The sequence below is a fragment of the Halichoerus grypus genome, chromosome 7 (genome assembly GCF_964656455.1).
Source record: "Halichoerus grypus chromosome 7, mHalGry1.hap1.1, whole genome shotgun sequence".
NCBI lineage: Eukaryota > Metazoa > Chordata > Mammalia > Carnivora > Phocidae > Halichoerus > Halichoerus grypus.
In genome coordinates this window covers 13,888,702-13,909,214 of record NC_135718.1, presented here as the reverse complement: position 1 = coordinate 13,909,214, position 20,513 = coordinate 13,888,702, and the positions used below count along the sequence as shown (strand labels likewise).

Here is a 20,513-nt window from a genome sequence, read left to right as displayed (position 1 = left end):
TCCTAAGTCTGTCCAAAGTTCTTATTATGTTAATATTCAAATTCATAAAGCAGCACTCAATGGCCAGAAACATCTCTAACCTTGACATTTTTTCAGGGGTAATAATAATCTGCAGCAAATGCAGGCCAACCAAAAACCACTTAACTAATTAGTAGTTGCAGTCACCGAGAAAAACATGAATCAACACTGTTATTACAAGTGGCACATTTGAGTGGCATCTAATTATGACTTGATGAGCACGATACTTGCATTATCAACATTACGACTGCATCCCATCAGGGCCTAAAAGCTGCTGATGGCATTGACTTCGAGAAACTCCCACTCAATGGTATAGCAGCACCCAACAATCGGCTTGGCAGGGGCCCCCCTCACTAAATGACACGTTAAGCGTAATTACTGGTAGACATGGTAAATAAACAGGATTGGAAGTGAAAATTGTACCAAGTGCATAAGACACAATCTGACACATTGGAAGTGGCAGCCTTAATTGAGAGTTTCTTTGACTGCTCAAGATCATTTCAACTGCATTTCTCCGAGGACAGTGATTATAACTGTGGAGACAGACGGCATAATGGTATCAGCGGCGCTGACAGAGCTGTGAATTAAATTGTATCTGCTGTTGTGTGAGCCTTGATGAGAGGTACAGATGCCTTAGTGGTCTTATCATTATAACACAATGGTCATGTTGTCATCAACCTTTCTGGCTCCAATTGAAAAGAAATGATTGTGTGTGGAGGCTCTGCTCACCCCCCCTCCACACCACCCCCCTCTCCTCTTCTATCTCTTGTTCTGAATAGAACCAATTTTCAGAGAGCTATGAAATCACGCAATAGGTCCTAAAATGCAGCTGCTTGGCATACAAACGGGTCCCCATTAAACTGGAATCACACACAATATGTGTTTATGCCAGAAGAACAAATAGAAGCTGAACACAGGCCAAGTTTATTCACACACACAAAGCCCATGTAGCTCTTCATCAATATAATTGCCTTTTATATTGTAGTTTAAATAATAGGCTCTATTATTTCCTTAAAATCCTAATATTCTTGGCATTTTATCACTATGTTTACAAGGTAGGTTCTTCAAAAATGTGAAGGAAAGAGAAAAGAAACCTATACAATTTTTACAACATCAAATATTACTTTGAATTTTTAGCCTTAACTACTTGACTTCTTCTGCCACAATCTGGTATTTCCACCATCATAACAAAAACATAAACACTCTGCATGTTTCATAGGAATTTGACTTTTTATTCAGTAACATTCTTGCTCATGGAAGAGTAAGGAAAAATCATTCCACATAGCAAGGTTTAGGCCCAGCAAAAAGAAACACACACACACACACACACGCACACACACACACACTTATTTTCTGAACATTTTGTAAAAAGCTGCCCTGTAATTTAACTTGATAAAACTTACATAGGCAGCACTAGCCCACATTTTTCTCCAATTCTCATACAGCAGGCCCCATCTGTTTTTTTTTTTTAATCTCTTCCTCTAAGAGGGAACAGTAGAAATCAAAAGTTGTGCTTTGATTTCTAGTTTAAAAAAATTATCTCAATGCTAAATAGGGAGCAAGGAAACCTACCTATCAACTTTCTAGATTTAAAAGAAAATAACATGTTTCAGAGGGCATTTATATCTTTAAAAAGCATGACCCCATTGCTAAAACCACAAGTCAGGTTACATGACACAAAACAGAAATTTTTGTAACATATAATTTTATTTGCACCTTTCAAAGGATGAAAGTTTTTTTAAAAAAACTTTAATTTGTTCATTTAGTGATTGGTCCTATGGTGCTGAATTCAGGCTTATCTCATAATATCCACAGATCATGAGTGATAACTACACCTAAAATATCTGTAATTTGGATGATATGGAGGCTTAAAACAGAAGAAAGATGAATCCTAGTCTTTTAGAAACACATACTGAAATATTTATATTCATTTATGATGAAATTATCATTAAATGATATGATGACTGGCATTTCCAAATAATCTGAGGTCAGTGAGAATGGATGTATGGACAGAGATGAAAGTGGACTGGCCAGGAGTTGGTAACTGTTGAAGCTGAATGATGGATAGATGGGGGTTCGTTGCATTATTTTCTCACTGCCGTATAATAAGCTTGATATTTTCCATAATAAGAGTTGTTTTTAATGACTCTGACAACTCAGAAGCATAACCTACAAGTACATCAATGATTGCTTCCACCAGTCTAGTTGAATCAGCAGAATTTTTTTATCCTCTTCATGACCCCAAAACACTCTTACATACTTGCCATCGTGGAATGGAGGGCAACTGGGTTTTCCTTTTTTACTTGTTTTTGTCTTTTATTAACTACAAGCATTACAGCAGAGACTCTGCTTTACTCACACCTGACTCTCTTGCACCTGGCATACTGCTAGGTATAAACTAGGAAGTCACGTCTGTGTTTGCTTGAATGACTGGAAAAATCTATCAGGCCTAGATCTGTTTGTGAACACCCCTTTACAAGAACGTTCTCTCTAGAACGGAACTGCTTAGGACACAACCACCATCACCCACCATTGGGCCAACTGTGTGTTCAGCCTGTGCTAAACCCTTTCCATGTGTCCTGTGCTGAGTCCTCACGACAGTCTTAGGAGGTAGGTATCATCACAGCAATTTTCTATTTGAGAACATCGAAGCCCAGAGAGGTCAAGTAGCATATATCCCAAAATACAGTTCTAACTGGTAAAGCCCAGCTAAACTAATTTCTAGGCCACTCCAATTTTCTAGGCTTCTTTCTAACTTGTATTCAAATGTGACACCACCCATGGGACTGCCCTGAGCAAAACTCCTCTCCATCCAGCCAACCCTCAGCAACGCCTAGATGCAGGATGTCTCCGCAGCATACGTGGTGGACACGCTGTACGTTCCCCTGCAACGTCAGATCACTCGAGAGGTCTTCACACAGTGTGGGAACAGCGACGCACCGGCAGGTGTGTGGGAAAACAGGTACGTCCTAACACACAGCAAAGGCTCTCACGTTCTGGCTGAAGGACATGAAAGGCCGTTAGTTACTTCTCGCACACGAATCTGTCTCCCTAGGGAACGTGGCTTTGCTCTGCAGTGGTGCTCTTTGTGCAGGAAGACAGGAGAAGAGGCTCAGGAAGAGCTGGGGGAGGGCGGAGAACGGCAGGGACAAACGGACGAAACCAGCTAAGAAGAGCATGGTCGGCTAGGTGAGTAGAGCCCGCCGACCTAAGGGAGCTCTTCCTGAGGCTCTTCCCTCACTGAGATCTGGGCCTCGTAGGTGAACATGATGGGCAGGCAGCGTCCAACTTAGCGCCCGAAGATACTTTCCCCCGGGGCTGTCCAAGTGTCAAGACCAGGGTCTGGAAACTCACTCGTGAACTGACTCGCGGCCTCTTCACGCTGAAGGGCACCCGAGCTCGGGATGGGACAGTAAATGAGATGGTGGTAGCAGCAGCTAACATTTACTGGGCACTTAAACCATAATGCCAGGCACTGTGTTCAGCACTTTTTACATGAATTATCTCATTTATTCCTTGAACAGCCTATGAGGCAGGGTCACTTATCCCAATTTGACTAATGCAGAAATTGCTCAGGACTACGTGGGTGCACATCAAATGGTGCTTTTTACCGGTGGTAACCGCTGCAATCCCTTCCAAATCGGAAATTCTGCTCTCTGTTCGAAAGTCGTCAACATTTACCCCAGACACAATGTTTTAACAAATATTTCGAGTTTTCGTCGTCCCCATTTTCTGCTCTTTTGAGACGGAGTCAAGAGTCGGCATTCTGTTCCCCTGCCGTCCAAACTTTAAATTAATTAAGCAGACTTAGAAAAGTCAAAAATTCAATGCATACAACAATAAAGATCGTTGTACTAACCTTTCAATCGATTCTTTCAGGCTTTGAGTTGCTCATAAGGAAAAATGTGAATTTTTATAAAACTATCAAAGATATTTAGAGGAAGAGACAATGGGAAAAAGGAAGTGGGAGAGGAAAGCAGTTTACATGTTACTCTAAAGGTAGGCTGATTTGGGGAGAAGCTCCTTCCATTTCTGCAGAATGCAAGAAGCAACATGCCTACTACCTGCCCGACCAGAGCATTTTATAAGTCCGACCCTAAGAACTTGAACTATTCCTACTACACACAGCATGCCAATCCACTATCAATAATTAATTTGAGAACATGAATTGGTAACAATGTCGATGGTATAACTCAGTGTGACCCGGTGTCAGCAAAAGTGTAAGGACATCAAATTAATCCTGCATTAGAGAAGAAGAAAGTCCTACGCAATTGCAATTCATGCATTCACAAATAAGAGGTATTTCTGTCATAGCGTGTTGGCCTCCAAAGAAAAGTAACATCAACAATATTCCCCTGAGGTTTTGTTACAGCCAGACACTTGAAATAAACTGGCTATTGAAATGAACTATAATGCTCCATTTTCATGGCTGTTTAACCTTCAACAAGAATAAAATGTTCTGTTGTGTAGTTACCAAGTCAACACCTTACGATATAATCAAACAGCCTGATACAGCATCTGCAGAAAGATGGAGAAAGACCCTGCTTCCAAGGGGGAGGGCCATCTTTTCCTGCTAAGGTCTGGTCCTTTTCCCATGACCTATTCCCTTCTGATCCTTCTGAGTGTGATCAGATACATTCTGTCTTAGGGGATAAGGTAATGACAGATTTGCATAACACACAAAAATACCACAGCAAAAATTTAGAATATTACTACAGCTTTTGTGGGAATACAACATGCCTTGGTGAGAGGGCCATCTCAAACATTCAGACTCTTAAGAATGTATAAGTTCTGTTAACTAGAATTCCTTTTCTATGAATTAATGTAAGAAACAAATCAGACCACTGTTAAGATGTGTAAGAATACTTGACATGGCATTACTTAGAATATCTAAAACTCAGAAATAATCCATCTATCACTGAATGTTTAAATAAATTAGGGTACTGTTGTGTAATAGGATACAGGAAAAAATATACATCCCTACTAACATGCAAAGATGACCATAATATACCACTCACTGAAAAAAGCTGGCTGCAAAACCGAATGCAAAGCATGACTTTATTTTTTGTAGACATAAATATTGCCCACACATAAAAGACCAAGACAGAAAGACTATAAAATGCTAACATTGCCTTTTCTCAAAGAGTCAAGATAACAAGCAATTTTTGTTCTCCTTTAACTGTCCTACATAGTAAAATTTTTTTATAACAAGTGCAAACTGTCTTTTATAATAACATACTCATGAAATAATAATGGTCATTCCATTTTTTGAAAATCACAGTAATGTCAGGACATTTTTTGGGGGGCAAATGGGAAGACAATTCTTGCCTTCTTGGATGCCCGATGCGGCAGCAACTAAACATAGGGGACGTGTCTACGCACATAATTCCCAAACACAGTTATGTGTGTTATAATAATTCCAACGAAATGCTTACATACTTTTCTGAAATTCCTCCAGTTTTTTAACAGCTTCATCTCGTTCTTGCCTAATTTTGTCACACTGAAAGGAGAAAACACAGAAATGTTAAATTTGTGTCACAAGTTTGGGAAGGCAAGAAAGAGCAAACGTATAAACAGTAACAGTTTTATGAAAAGAAAACAAAAATTAAAAACCTTTAGAAAGCATTAACGGTCACATGGTACTTACACTACTCAACCAGCATGGTCTCTACCTGGCCACTTGCCTTGGACCTTCCAAGATAATGAGTCATCTTACTGCTCATTATCTCCTCAGGAACAGACCAATTTAACATCCTTGAGTTCAAATTACTCATTCTTTAAGAGAATATACGTGCCTCTTTTTAAGTAGGTATTTTGCTAATACAGTGAACACCCCAAACATCTGCAGGTCAGATTCCCTGAAACTGGGTAGCGACGAACTCTCCAGAACTCTCCAGAAGCACAGCCGTAAGTGACACCTACTTGAAGACAAACTGCTGCCGTGCGCCCCCTTGAAATCTTCAGTTAAGGAAAAATATCCTCATATGCTTAGAATTCCAAATAGAAGGTAGCAAATTAAAATGAGAAAATATAAAATATTCCAAATAAGCATATACCATTTACATAAACTAATTTTTAGTTTTAAAAGGTGGGAGGACTCACTGAAAACACTAGGAGGAGGTAAGACTATAAAAGCCAAAAATAACTATTAAAGCATGAGGACCTTTCAGGGTATCTGGTATAGAAACAAGTATCCATTATTTTAACAGGCCCTCAAAGTATTAATGAATTTTACAAACACCTCATGTTCATTATGAGGACTGATTCAACTTACTGTGAATTTCACAAAACAGGTTAAGTATAACACATTTTAGAAAGATTTTCATCAAAAAGGTCTAAAACTTTAAAAAGTGATTTTTAACTATTAAGAGCAATAATTAAAATCTGAATTTTCTGGGAATACTATAATACTGTAACAAGAGGGTCATGTGAGCAAAACACAACTTTTTTTTTTTTTTTAAGATTTTATTTATTTATTTGACAGAGAGAGACACAGCGAGAGAGGGAACACAAGCAGGGGGAGTGGGAGAGGGAGAAGCAGGCTTCCCTCCAAGCGGGGAGCCTGATGCGGGGCTCGATCCCAGGACCCTGAGATCATGACCTGAGCCGAAGGCAGACACTTAACGACTGAGCCACCCAGGTGCCCCAACTTTTTTTTTTTTTTTTAAAGGTTTTATTTATTTATTTGAGAGAAAGAGTGAGCAAGCGAGAAAGCATGAGCGGGGGCAGAGGGAGAAGCAGGCTCCCTGAAGAGCAAGGAGTTCAACATGGAGCTCGATCCTGGGATTCCAGGATCATGACCTGAGCAAAAGGCAGATGCTTAACCGACTGAGCCATCCAGGCGCCTCAGTAAAACAAAACCTTAAATTATATTTTAATCCTACTGTGCCAGATAAATATATTGGGATTTCATGCCTTTGGATATTTATTTCAAATTTCAATGGCTAAAAAATTATGATGCCACTGATAATTTGGAAAACCCAAATTAAGACAGTGAGATAGTCTCATCTAATAGACTGGCAAAAACTAAAAGTTTGCTATCAGGAATTGAAAACTGTCATATACTGGGGCGCCTGGGTGGCTCAGTCGTTAGGCGTCTGCCTTCGGCTCAGGTCGTGATCCCGGGGTCCTGGGATCGAGCCCCGCATCGGGCTCCCCGCTCCGCGGGAAGCCTGCTTCTCCCTCTCCCACTCCCCCTGCTTGTGTTCCCTCTCTCGCTGTGTCTCTCTCTGTCAAATAAATAAATAAAATCTTTTAAAAAAAAAAAAGAAAACTGTCATATACTGCTGGTGGGAGTGTCAAGAGACATAACTAGTTTGGAAATAAACTATCAAAATTGAAAATGCATACGCCCTATGACTCAGCAACACCACTTCTATTTTTTTTTTTTTGAATTTTTATTTTTAAGTAATCTCTATACCCAGCGTGGGACTCAAACTCACCACCCCCGAGATCAAGGGTCACCTGCTCTTCTGACTGAGCCAGCCGGGCACCCCCGCAATCCCACTTCCAGATTCTATTACTGGAATCTCTAGTAATGTTCTACATACACATTCAGCATAAATCATGGTATATTCCTGTAACACGTCAGAGAACAGTGAATGAATGAACATAAGCTGTATGTGTCAACCTCTACCTCAAAAGCCATAATGGTGAACAAAAGGAGTTGGAGAATCCATGTTAATATATACCTTAAGCCAATAAAATCACTTTATAGACTTAGACTATAAATGTATACTTCATGATACATACGGCATATATAAAAATATAAAAAGACAAAATAGAAGGATACATACAAAATTTATCACATTAGTTATCTCTTAAAATATAGGGAAGGGGACCAGGGCTGGGTGTCACAGAGGATCTTCAATTATACCTGTAGCATTTTTTTAAGTTTAAAAAAAAAATAAAAGTCAATTCTTTTTTTTTTAAGATTTTATTTATTTATTTGAAAAAGAGGGAGAGAGCGCACGAGAGTGGGGTGAGGGGGAGAGGGAGAGAGAATCTCAAGCAGACCCCCTGCTGAGTGCGGAGCCTGACGTGGGGCTCCATCTCAGGACCCTGAGATCATGACCTGAGCCAAAACCAAGACTCAGACGCTTAACTGACTGAGCCACCCAGCCACCCCAAAATAACAGTTAATTCTGTGGGTTACATATTTGTTGTTATTCTCTGCCCTTCTCTGTGCTTTAAAATATTTTTTTTAATTTAAAAAAATTAAGTCAACAGTTCGGTCTTCCCCTTTAATGCCTCAAGAACTGAAACTGGAAAGTCTGTATCTTCATTCATTTGGGTAAATCCGTTCTAGCAAGAGTACACGAAACAAGTCCTAATTCTAAATTAGCAAGGCTGTTTACCAAACCCTGACTTAGGAGGGGTCAGGCTGGGCCATTTCCTTAAGGAGGATGCATATTCTTTCATTAAGGTTTTCTTGACGAATCTCTCCTCTGTAAAAAAAACTAATGCTGTCTAATATAGTTTCTACTTCCAACTTAACAAATAAACTGCCTTTATTAATTTTTGGTGTTTAAAATTCTAAACACTAGAGTTCTGGATTCTCGAACAAGCTTTCTGAGATCCTTCCCCCACCAGACAGAGACTGCTGGCCTGCTGTTTCAGGAATGTTCTTCTTGTCTTCTAGAATGTGGCTTGTCTATGCGATGCTTCCCCACCCCCTTGCCAGTCTGCACACCCACCTCCAACAATGCAGTTTAGTCTAAAGCACAAAAGAAACGATTTCTGACTAGACTCACTCTCCTGAGTTATGATTGCCAAATCAAATAAATCTGCTGCTTTACTTTTTTTTTTTTTTTTTTAAGATTTTTATTTATTTGCCAGAGAGAGAGAGCACAAGCAGGGGGAGCAGCAGAGGGAGAGGGAGAAGCAGGCTCCCCGCTGAGCAAGGAGCCCAATGTGGGACTCGATCCCAGGACTCTGGGATCATGACCTGAGCCGAAGGCAGACACTTAATGACTGAGCCACCCAGGCGTCCCTCTGCTGTTTTACTTTCAGATTAACTTCATGTTTCTTCATCTGGCATTTCTGAAGGTGTAAGATGCCCTGTGAAAAACTGTCTTTACCTAAGATTTGGTGCTTGGGAGCGCTGCCCCTGACTTAATACCACTTGGATTCTTCTATATACCTCTCAAAGCTCCACCTGAATTGTTACTTAAATCAAAAGTCAGAGTTTTCACTGACACTTTGCATGACAAGAGCATTAAACTGGATGGCACTCTACCTACTCAGATCTGAAAAAGCCCACCAACTGACATCACACAAGATCCACCCATGCAGTTCCCGAGTACTGGTCATGAACAACACATGGCAATTTTACGGAGGCTTACACCAGCTTCCGAAAAGGAAAGTGTTATGCCCCTGCTCTCTGCTCCTAAGGCCCAGGTGGACGGGCTTTCATTAATAACAGGTCTCCACATCACGGTCCTATTCCATCATGCCAGTAGCCAGTTTCCATCCTCCAGCCGTATGTTTTTACAGGAACCCTACAGACATCACCAGAGAATTCAGAGGCTATCACCCAACCCCAGCTGTACTCTATCAGGGGTCTTCATTTTGCTTTGCTTTCTATTTTCTGCAACCACATTATGATAAAACTGGCAGCCACAGAATTTACCATCTGCTACGGATACTGAAAGGGGTGTGCATTGGGGGGAGGGGGGACCTACACGTACGGCAAATGCAGCTGACTTATCCCCAAACCAGAGCGGAACAAAATATGAAGGATGCACCCGTTTACGAAGCAGAAATCCAGGCATCCGCTTATTTCATCATTTTAGGTGAACCCAGCAAAATAGCTCGCAACCTTTCTCTCCTACCAACAGGGAAGTCAGCAAGGATTCTGGGCCTCTACGGGAGACGGTTACGTCTCTGTGTCCTGCAGAAGCCCCTCACCCATCCTGCCCCTTCCTCCACCCTGCCCAGGCAGCTGCAGCATTTGTAGAAACGGCCTCTTTTTGTGTGAGAATTGCTCATGAAGACTTTGCAATAGCAACAGATGTGAGGGCCCACATCACTGAATTAGGATGCCCAGCGACTCTCTGGAGAGCTTGTGGCCGGGGCAGAACCCGGCAGCTTGAGCGTGGCTACTTTCCACAAGCCGGATAACATGAGGTCTCTTCTAGAGTCGAGGGTGGCTCATTATGAAGTGGTGCACTGACCGGAGGCTGGCCTTGCCGGTTTCGAATAGGAGAGGCCCTGGTCTCAATAGGAGAAGCCCTGGCCATGTTCCGTATCTGTTCTGTGAGCCTCATCCAGGCAGATACCTGGCTTCCGAGACTCAACCGGCATTTCAAAGCACTGACAGAATGACTGGCAGAGGTTAAGTGTCTCCAGTGGGAACTGGCAGCATTGAACCTCCCCCCCCGAAATGGGCAGCTCCCTTCCTTCTCCCCCACACATCAACTACCGTTTAGACCTAAGTGTCTGCCTCACAGGCTCAGCAGAGAGCCAGAGAAGTTGTAGATACTAAGACGTCTTTATATGCTGCCGTGCGTATAGTTAATGCAAGGAAAACCCCAATATTCTGAATCGTGTCTAGCCTCCACTAACATAAACATTCATCTTGATCTCCAAGGTGCACGAATTCGGCGGAGGGCTGCCAACCTATAGAAAGGCCTGTTTGGGGCCCAAGAAGTGCACACATGCGCTGTACACACACACACACACACACACACACACACACACACACACACACACACACACACACACACACACACACCATCGACAAAGCAGACAATGTACACAAGGCAAGGGCCTTCGCTGAGGGAATCTACCGTAATCACTGAATGCCTCGATCTCCTTCCTCCGAGCCCTGAACAACCTATTGACACAGAACCCACACAGGCCAGGCGCTGTGTTAAGCGCTGGGGTGGGGGGAGGCCGGGGGGAACCTAACATGGTGCTCTCACAACGCCTACGATCTACCAAAAAGGATCAACACTGAAGCAAGCGATTTATAAGAACACTTGCTCTAAGGGGGGAAACGCTGCGCTACATGAACACGGTGCAGAGGCTCTAACACCGGATCCGGAAAGGTCTCAGCGCGCCACCGTTTCTACTGCTTTTTCTGGAAGTTCACTCCCTTTGTGTCCAGTTACAAGATTTAAAAACGTACACATGCACAGCATCAGATTTGAACATAGTTACCTATTTTAGATTCTTTGGTGATGCATGTAGAGGACCATCAAAATCATTTTTAATAATACTGGACAATCCTATTGTTCCACCTATGGAAGTTTGGCTAGAACTCAACTGTGCTTGTCCTTAAAGAACACAATAAAAGAAATCATTCCCACTTAGATGGAATTCCTTTCACTCTCTTTCTCTTTTGGTGGCGTTCTTTCTTCCAATTCAAAGTTCTTTCCCTCCAATTTTCAGTAGCTGCCCCCTGAAGCTGTCTTGCAGCATTCTCCAAATTCTAGGTATTGTGTGTTAGATGGAAACACATGTCATCAGAACAGAGATCCTTGCTCTTTGTTTCTGGATAGATTGCTGTTAATAAGAGACTCATTTTCACTTTCAAACTGCTAAGTAATTACTTTTTCTCTGGCACAACCACTTGCCACTCTGTTCTAAAGAAACTGCATGTATGTGGATGTATTATGCATGAACAGTTAGCATAATGGATGCATATCTTGCTCTTTAAAGTGGCTTCTTTGCTGATTTTTTTTTTAAATAAAATACTTTGGGACCTTCACCTCTGAAATTGACACAAGAGAAAGAAATCCTAACAATAGACAATGCAGCCAAGATGCAAACAGTATCATATATCTTGCTTCTTGAAACATAAGTCTTGGAAAGTGTCTGCCTCATTCCCTTTCATTCATTGTTCCTGGCAAGCTGACAGATCCGCCTGATGCACTGTTACAGTAGCCATCCAAACGACTTATAATCAGCCACTTAAACATGTATTCATTTCAAAACTCAATCTCAAGACATAATATTAAATATAAATACTTACTGTTTAAAGGCAGATATTCTTCTATTATACACATTCCCTTCTTTTTACGCACACTCCACACACACCCCAGCCACCCTGAGAAATGTGAAAGCTATTCCATTAAAAGCTCAGTGAGGCTTTGCCCCCCCATACAGGAAAAAGCCCCAAACAATTATGACAAAGATCCTGAATGAGTCATAAGGGGAATGCCCTTCAATTGTAGGAGCATGACTAATGTATGAATATGGGGACTGCTTCACAAGCAAACAATCACATTTTATTTGATTGATTCCAAAATATATAGTCTTCTATTTTTCCATACCTCAAAAAACAGATTTGAAGGTCTTGTTGACTTTCATGTGATAGGCTTTCTTACTTTTTAACATACTGCTGATAATGTCACTTAGGAACTAGGCAAAAAATAATAAAAAGTAGCACCCTTTCCATAATCTCCACTTACCCTGACATTAAAAAAAAACCTGAACGTTTTACATTATAATCCAACCCCATACAACTTACTCGTACCCTATATAATATTTTGATAATTTTGGTTGATAAAAGGTGATAAGTAAATAAGAAATACACAGATGTTTTATGACAAAGAAGTAAACAATTCTGCTTGAGAAAAAGTTGGAGAAGATTTAAAAAAAAAAAAAAATAAGGAACATTTAAGCCAAGCATTAACAGCTAATAAGAGTTTGTCACACAGTCTAGGGTAGGATCATTATCTTTTTGTCCCTTTCCCATCCCACCCCCAAACCCCAGACATTCACTTACAACAGTATAATTTATCACTTGTCCATGTGCCTATGTCCCTCATTAGAGTGGTTTTACTCAAGAGTGGGACCTTCGTATGTTTTTCTTTGTACTCCAGTACTCAGAAGGCATTCAACAGTCTTGCCTTCAAAAAAGCTTTCCTTATAAATTCAAACAGACTTTGATTCCATCCTCAAAGACAATGAGAAAAACCAGAAAATGATCAACATTACATTTTTCTTAAATAGGGATAACTGCAAAGGAAAAGATCATTGACACATTGGCCCACCCTTCCAAGTCTACTCTTCCCCTTGGCACACCTATATCAGAATCTGGATACACACACACTCACACACGTGATGTTTCTGACGTCAGACTGATTTGATATTTAACTTTCGGTTTTTAAGTTCAAACCTACAGATGGTCAAGACAAGTCCTGAGTCTGATAATCTCCTATGGAAAATTCATGAGCTAACAACAAAGAACGAAGAATAACACCAAGACCTTGGTGGAAAAAGTCAATCAGCTCCCATGAGTTTACCGGCTTCAAAAAGAACATTTGTGGCCAGAAGACCCGTGTATGAATCTCGACTCTGTGAAGCCTCGAGGTTCTGTTCTCTGTGCACTAGAGCCGACACAGGGATGTCTGAAGCATCAGAAGAGGAACATAAGTGAGTGTGTGTGACCCATGGCAGCTTCTTAATAATAAACACAGCCCCTTAAGCATAAACTCATGTCCTACCACTGGTCTCAACAGAGGAGATTCCAAAGAGAGCATCAAAAGCTCTTATCCAAAGAAATCAAACCCTTTGTCTCTTCTCATTGATCAGGTTCATCATCTAGCAACAAAGACAGACTTAATGCGGACACGTAGAAGGGAGAGATAACATGCAGTGAATTTATTCTGGTCCCTCCCACTCGTGCAAAATTCCCCCAGATCAAATTAACTATGGCAAAAGGACTTCCACTTTAGATTCACTTTAGATCGTGACTAATTTTAAACTCTGGTTTGGGGCTACAAGGGAAGGATGGCCATGCATATTTGCAGATATGGCCTGGACAAGGCTCACTCGGCCAGGCACAAGAAAGTGCTTTGCCAGAGAAAGTAGTGTTCTCCATTTACTACCTCGAGAACTAAAGCTGCTTTTACTCATTCTATGCTGTATAAAAGGCTTTTATTATATACTTCCATCCTTTGTAATATAGCCCCCCCCCATTTTTGGGAAGAAATCTGCAATAGTAAGCCTGTTAGTCCTTTAACAGAAGATAAACAGAATGCAGTGAACTTAAAACCACTCTATTTTGTTTTACCCAACCACAGCATTCCATACTGCATTCATTTCTTTTCTTCCCATTTCTGTTAACAGTTATTTTTAAAGAATTAGCACAGAAGAAGGTCAGTAATGCATGCAGATGTCACAGAAGTATTAGGTCATATTCCATGTAGAGAAACATGCAACTAGTTAATGCGCAAAACTAATTTATAGTCCTCCTTTCACCAAATGCATTTTACCTATAATTCCACCTGTGTAACAGATGGTTCACTTAAAAACCTCACTGCAGAAAGTGGCTCTCAGTTAAATAACCATCAACACCACCAGCAACGGATGTTTATAGAACAAACATGACTCTGTGAAGCCCCGAGGTTCTGTTCTCTGTGCACTATTTTTAGGGCAATGTGAGGTCTATATGTAAGGAAGGATTAGAGGAGGAGAAGAAAGAAAAAAATTTTACTCTTCTGCCTCTCATGTTTCTCATTTTCTTCTATATCCTTCCTTCTCCATCACATGAAGACACTTGTTTGCTTTCTCCACTTCTATCTTCTAGGTTAAGTCAAAGAGTTCTCCTGAATTAACCCTTCCAACTTGTCTTGCTCTTTCCTCCTAGGCCAGGCCACCTACAGAAAAGACTCAACTGGTAACTTCTTGGCTCTCTTTCCTAGAGCTGGAAGATGGTTGTGCATCTGGGCAAAGAGGCTCAAGCTACCTGGTCTGATCATCCCCCACTGGGTCCACTCTGAGATTATGGGGCATCAGGGAACCAGGATCTAAGCACAAACTCCCCGCCTGTTGGCATCCTCAGGACATCTATGATTTGGGATCATTACTGTGTTAGAATTAGGAATCTTGTCAAACTATTTTTCTGGGACTTTCTTACCACATTAGAGATGCATGCACCAACCACTTTCTATCACAGAGATCTTCATCACCCTCACCTACCTACCATTCCTTAAATCACCTGATGGAAAGAAGAGAAGAAACTTACGATTTCACAGAACATCAAAGATTTATTTGCAGATGAGCAAAGGAGCCTTAAAACTGGGTGAAAAATAATGGTCTAAAAATCCATTTTTATATGAACTAGAGTTCATACCATATCACCAACCATGTTACAGCTAATATAGGCAGCCAATTAATATGAGTGAAAAATTTAAATATGATGTTTAAGAACCCAATAAATGGTCTCAAATAGGCCAAAGGTTTTACAAATATTCGGCTCACTGCCCATTTTCATTACAGATCTTACTCTCAAATTTTAAAGACAAGGTCTCATAATTTATAGCCATGATGACCATCTGCTTCAATAACCACGAAGGACATATTTTATTAATTTTTTGCCAAGGACATTAAGTTTTGAAATATTTAGTCTATCAAGGTAATTTCTAAACACAAATTTTGTTTCTATCTAAAAGCAATAATGGACAGCTCTGCTCTCTCTCTCTCTGTCTCCTACTTCTCAGTTCAATTGAGCACTCTCTTCTTTTTTTAACTTAGACCCCCCCTTCTGCCCCTCCCTGAATTTGCAGGGGGGGGGGAATAAAGATACATAAACAAATATTCACAAATCTTAGATGGACATGTGCAGAGACAAAAAGGTAAGTAGTTTAAAAAGGTAAGTAGAATTCAATGATTTCAGTTTAAAAATAAAACTGCCAGGGCCCCCGAAAACATGCACCAAGCGTTACCATCTTCGTAGTGGGTGATTTTCAACCTCCAGTATATTATTCATATACTTAAGAGGACGTGAGCATAAAAAAGGTTTATGAAAGAAGATGGGCTAAACACCAATGACTAATGCCAAAGGGTTCTCTCCAGAATCTACTCTGTCTTAAGCCCCAAAGATAAGTGTCTTCCCTTCAATTCCACCACTAGAGTCCCAAATCTGGTTGTCAGGGAAAAAGTACAATTCTTGGGGGCTTGAGTTGCTTGGCCTGGTGCCTTGCTGCACATTTAGCTGAGTAGTTAATCTCCCAGAGCAGGGCCACTGCGGCATGCCTGCTATTCTTTACCATCTGGAGCCTGGAGTTGATATTAGCTTGAACCACACATGCAGGAGAAAAGAAAAAAGAAAAAAACTCATTCGCATTTAACTGAAATTGGTGGCAGAACAATGCACCATGCCGTCCAGGCTTTCACACATGTAAGAAAGGAAAGAAAGGGTAAAGTACAAACCTTCTCCTTTGTTTTCTGGTTCTCTGCTCTGAGGTCTTCATATTCGCCTATGGCTAAAAGAAAAAAAAAAAAGGAAAGCAACGTTATAACACCATCAAAAGTTTACTGTAGGAAAACCTGGGATCCAACTCATCTCTATTGTCTCTTTAGTATGTTGGTGATGGGGTAGAGAAAAGGCCACAGAAGAAGGGCTTCTGCTTTTAAGAGTAAGAAAGAAAAAGAGACCACAGCCGGTGTGAGCCCACCAAGCCAAATTTCCAATTCTCCCTAGGTCACAGAAAGACCTCGGAGCCATAAGTGACCTATGACAAATCACTTCTCTTGGTGCTCAGCATTTGGGTCCCGTGAAAGGAGACAGGTGGATGCTCCCTGAAGTTCCTTCTAGCACCATTAAGTCTGTGGTGCTATAATCAGAGGTTTATTTTTAAAATCAGCCTCCAGAAAATAATGTCAGCTTACACATTCAGTTCCGTGTCACACATCTGCTTTATCCACAGAGCAAAAGGTTTACACTGTGAGCATTCAGCTAAGAACAACTATTTTCAGGCATTGCAAGATCATCTACCACCAAGCCATGACCAGATACCAGCCAGATTCATTTCACTAAGTTGGAAAAATATGTGAACCGTCTGGAAATATTTCCACCTATGTGAGAAAACAGCAACTTATTATTTAAAACCCTCTATCGCCAGACAAATAAAGTAGCCTGAACACCCACAGTCATCTCTTAGCCAAAGCACCACTGTCAGATAGCCTCACGGTTCAGAACACGATGTTTACAGCATATGATGGGAAGAGAGAGCATGACCCAGCATTAAAGACAGAGCAGAATGCGTAAGGTGGGCCTCCTCCCAGACCAGCACCTTGACTGGCACCACCGAGCCAGGCCATTATCAGACTGGATTTTTATACTTGTACCTATAAAAAAATGTAATTGGGATTTATCTACAAAAAGCTCAGTTTTTTTCTTAAAAAAAGAAAAGACAAATAGAGTTTCCTATTTCCATCAATAAGCAGATGATAGAAAAAAAGAAACTAAAACCAGTAGCTTCAAGAACATCCCAGATAATCTGGTTATTAATTCTAGAAGTGGGGGATTCTAACCACTGGAACAGAGAAAAACCCAAAAACAAACAATGCACGTGGTGAAGTACATCGTTTGTGTCCTCCAACAGTGATCCAAAGGATTTAGAATAGCTATGGTGATTGTAGAACCACAACCTTTAAATCCAACCAAATGAACAAGTATTTATGGGATTACACCACCAATGCCCATAGGTTTTATTGGCACTCTCTGACCATCTAAGTAAGAGTTAATGGACAATTTTATTGAAGCCACACCCAAAAAGAATTCTTGAAAATGAGACAGCCGATAAAACAGCTGAATGTAGTATATAGGTAAAGATAGAGCCTTTTTAAAAATAATTACATTTCAACAGAAAACATTTGAGTGACCACAGGATGAAGTCTTATACACACCAGCTCCTCTTCAGCCACCACCACACAAAGCCCAACCAATGGGTATAAAGCAAATTGTCCTTGGTTATGAAAAATCAATAAAATGACCCCCTCCTTTTTTAACAGAAAGAAATAAAACTAAGAGATTCTAAAAATATACACTTATGCACTGGGTAGTCTACGGTCATGGTCCTAAGTCTTATTACTATATCTAATATTCTTTCAAAAAATAAATACATATTTTACCGAGAGACTTTAGTTTTTCTTGACATTTGAAAGTATCTGTAGATGACGTTGAAAAATCAAGACTGATTTACCACTCTATTCTGGATGACCTACTTTACAGATGAACAAAGAAACAATAAAGGCTTATAAAACCATGATCTCATATTGACATTAAGAAAATGTTTTTCTATTTAAAACATTAGATAACACCTTTGAAGCTTTTTAAAAATACCGATACTATTCTTCCATTATGTTGCCAATAGAATCCAGATGAAACATTGCAGACTCTCAACTATAGGGTCTTCATGAAAAGCATTAATTAAGAACCCTTCACCTATCATGCCTTAATGGAAACCACAGACAATGTGCTTTCTTGTGACTCTGTGCAACTTAAAAAAATAAAGCCAGGTAAAGGGAATGGAGAGGAAAAGTATGGGAAAAGTATGGGCAGAATTCCCAGTGGGAAGGGAGCACCTGGGGAACAGGGCATAAATGGAAAGAAAAACATGTATTTATATTTTTTTCATTGAAATTAGAAAATTAAACTCGCTGTCCTAAACAAGATTTACACACACATACACACACACACACACCCCATAGTGAATACACATGTAACCCCATCCTCAGCAAAACTGGCAAAAACTATAGTGACCTATCGTATTCAGCTACTTCTTTTTTGGCAATGCTAAAGGGTCACAGAGAAAGCCTTCTTTTTGTTTCAGAACTGGCTCAGAGTTTGGAAATTTTTTAAGTGAGTCACACAACTCAAGTGATTGGATGATACAGATCCTCCAAATCTTGAAGTAACCAATGCAAAAGTAAAGATGAACTGGACCAACGCTCTGCCACATGAAAGATACCCAGGGCTTGGGAAGACTTCATCTCCTGGGTTTCAGGTACAGTGGATTTCAATGTACGGTAAGGTCACATCGCACAGTAATTAAAAAGTGCAGCCAAGGGACTTTGGTCTAGTTGGTTAACCTCTCTAAATCGCAGATTCCTCCTCTGGAAAATAAGAATGAAAATTATACGTCTTTCACATGGTATGGTGATTAAGAGTAAGCTAACATGTAAGGTGTAAGAGTGCTTAGGTATGTTATATGTTCAGTACATGTCAGCCAAGCTTATTGTTACTGATACAGCAAAGTACATCAGATCTTGTGTGCATGGGAAGAGATCAGGCTGCTCCCTAATGCCCTCCGTACATGGCCTGAAAGCTGGCAGAGCAGAAAATCTCTGAAACCCGACTACTGCTACCCAAATGAAAGGAGAAAGGGGGCTAACAATCAGTTGTAGTGCGTTGTAGTTTAAAAAAAAAAAAAAGGCAAAGAAGTGGAAGCATGTCTGGGAACTGTACTTTTCAATCCTGGCTGCACATTGGAATCACCTGGGGAGCTTTTAAATCATACAGATGTCTAGCCCCCTCGCCACCCACCCCACCCCAAGATTCTAATTTAACTAGTCTAGGGTGGACCTTGGGCACCATATTTGTTTGAGAAGTGAACACCCCAGGCGATTCCGATGTGCAGCCAGGGAGGGGGATCACTCCGTAAGAGTACAGAATGGAAGAAAAAGGGAGATGTGGAGAAAACAAGGAGAATATCAGGCAGAGCACGTGTTTCAAGAATCATGCTGGTTTTCCATTTTCCAACTCCCTAATGCCAAGAAAGGGAGCTTTCTTTCCAAGCTGCAAATCATGACATAGTCAGCCCAGAAATCAGATGAGTAGACTTGGTCGTTTCAGGAGCGTGACACTTAAAGTTCATAAACACAGGCAATAACACCTCTGCCTGGGGTGAGTCACCATCCCGGTTTGCCCGGGACTTTCCCAGTTACAGACTAGAGAAGAAAAGAGCCCAGTGTCCCTGGACACCTCTCAGTCCTGGGCAGGTTAATCACCCTATCCCAAGGGTAAGCGCCCGATCAGTACTTCCCGACCAATACCTTCTAGACCTGCACTGTCGAATACGGAGCCGCCAGCTACATGTAGCTAACCCACGTGTAAATTCATTAAAATTGAAGAAAACTTAAAATTCCGTTCTTCAGCTGCACCAGCCGTACTTGCAGGGCTCCACGGCTACGTGTGCCTAGGGGCTTCCGGAGCCCACAGCGGACAAAGAACATTTCCACCGCAGCAAGAAGTTCTGCTAGGCAGGACTATCCTGCACATCTCTATCCAGATAGCCTACAAGCACCGCAAACTCAACATGTTAGAAAGTGAATTCATCAAACGCCGTTTCACCCAAACCTCCTCCTTCCCGTATGCATGATGTCCTTCTGGGGTCATCACCGACCTGGTCCTCAAGCTAGTACCTCAGGATCAGCCTTGATTCCTCTCTTTCTCCCACCTTCCAACGAATTATGAAATTGCTCCCATCTCTTAAAACGTCTCCCCAGTCTGCCTTTCCTCTATAGTATGTCTGCCCTGATTCTAATCTTCAATAATGGTAAAGTCCTCTCATGTAGCCTCTAGCCTCCCTCTATCCCAAGTTCATTCTTCACAAAAGAGATGGTTAGCATAGTAATAAGGCAACCTGGTTACATCATTCTTGTAGTACACCAAGATGTTACTTCACAACCTGGGACACCCATCCCCACTCCTGCCATTCAGCCTTAGAGACCATCACTCAGTCCCTCATACCTCTAAG

At 41.1% G+C, this 20,513-nt stretch overlaps 1 protein-coding gene across 5 annotated transcripts in view; it reads right to left on the bottom strand.

Moving 5' to 3' along the window:
* SHTN1 (shootin 1) overlaps positions 1 to 20,513 on the bottom strand; it is a 97,771-nt gene that overhangs the window by 68,021 nt on the left and 9,237 nt on the right. For all 5 annotated transcript variants that reach the window (XM_036096295.2, XM_036096293.2, XM_036096306.2 and 2 more), the window contains exons 2-3: positions 16,183 to 16,235; positions 5,458 to 5,518 (exon numbers count right to left, since the gene is read on the bottom strand). In XM_036096295.2, coding sequence (XP_035952188.1) covers positions 5,458 to 5,518; positions 16,183 to 16,223 — 102 coding nt within the window. In that variant the 5' untranslated portion in view covers positions 16,224 to 16,235. The remainder of the gene's footprint in view (positions 1 to 5,457; positions 5,519 to 16,182; positions 16,236 to 20,513) is intronic.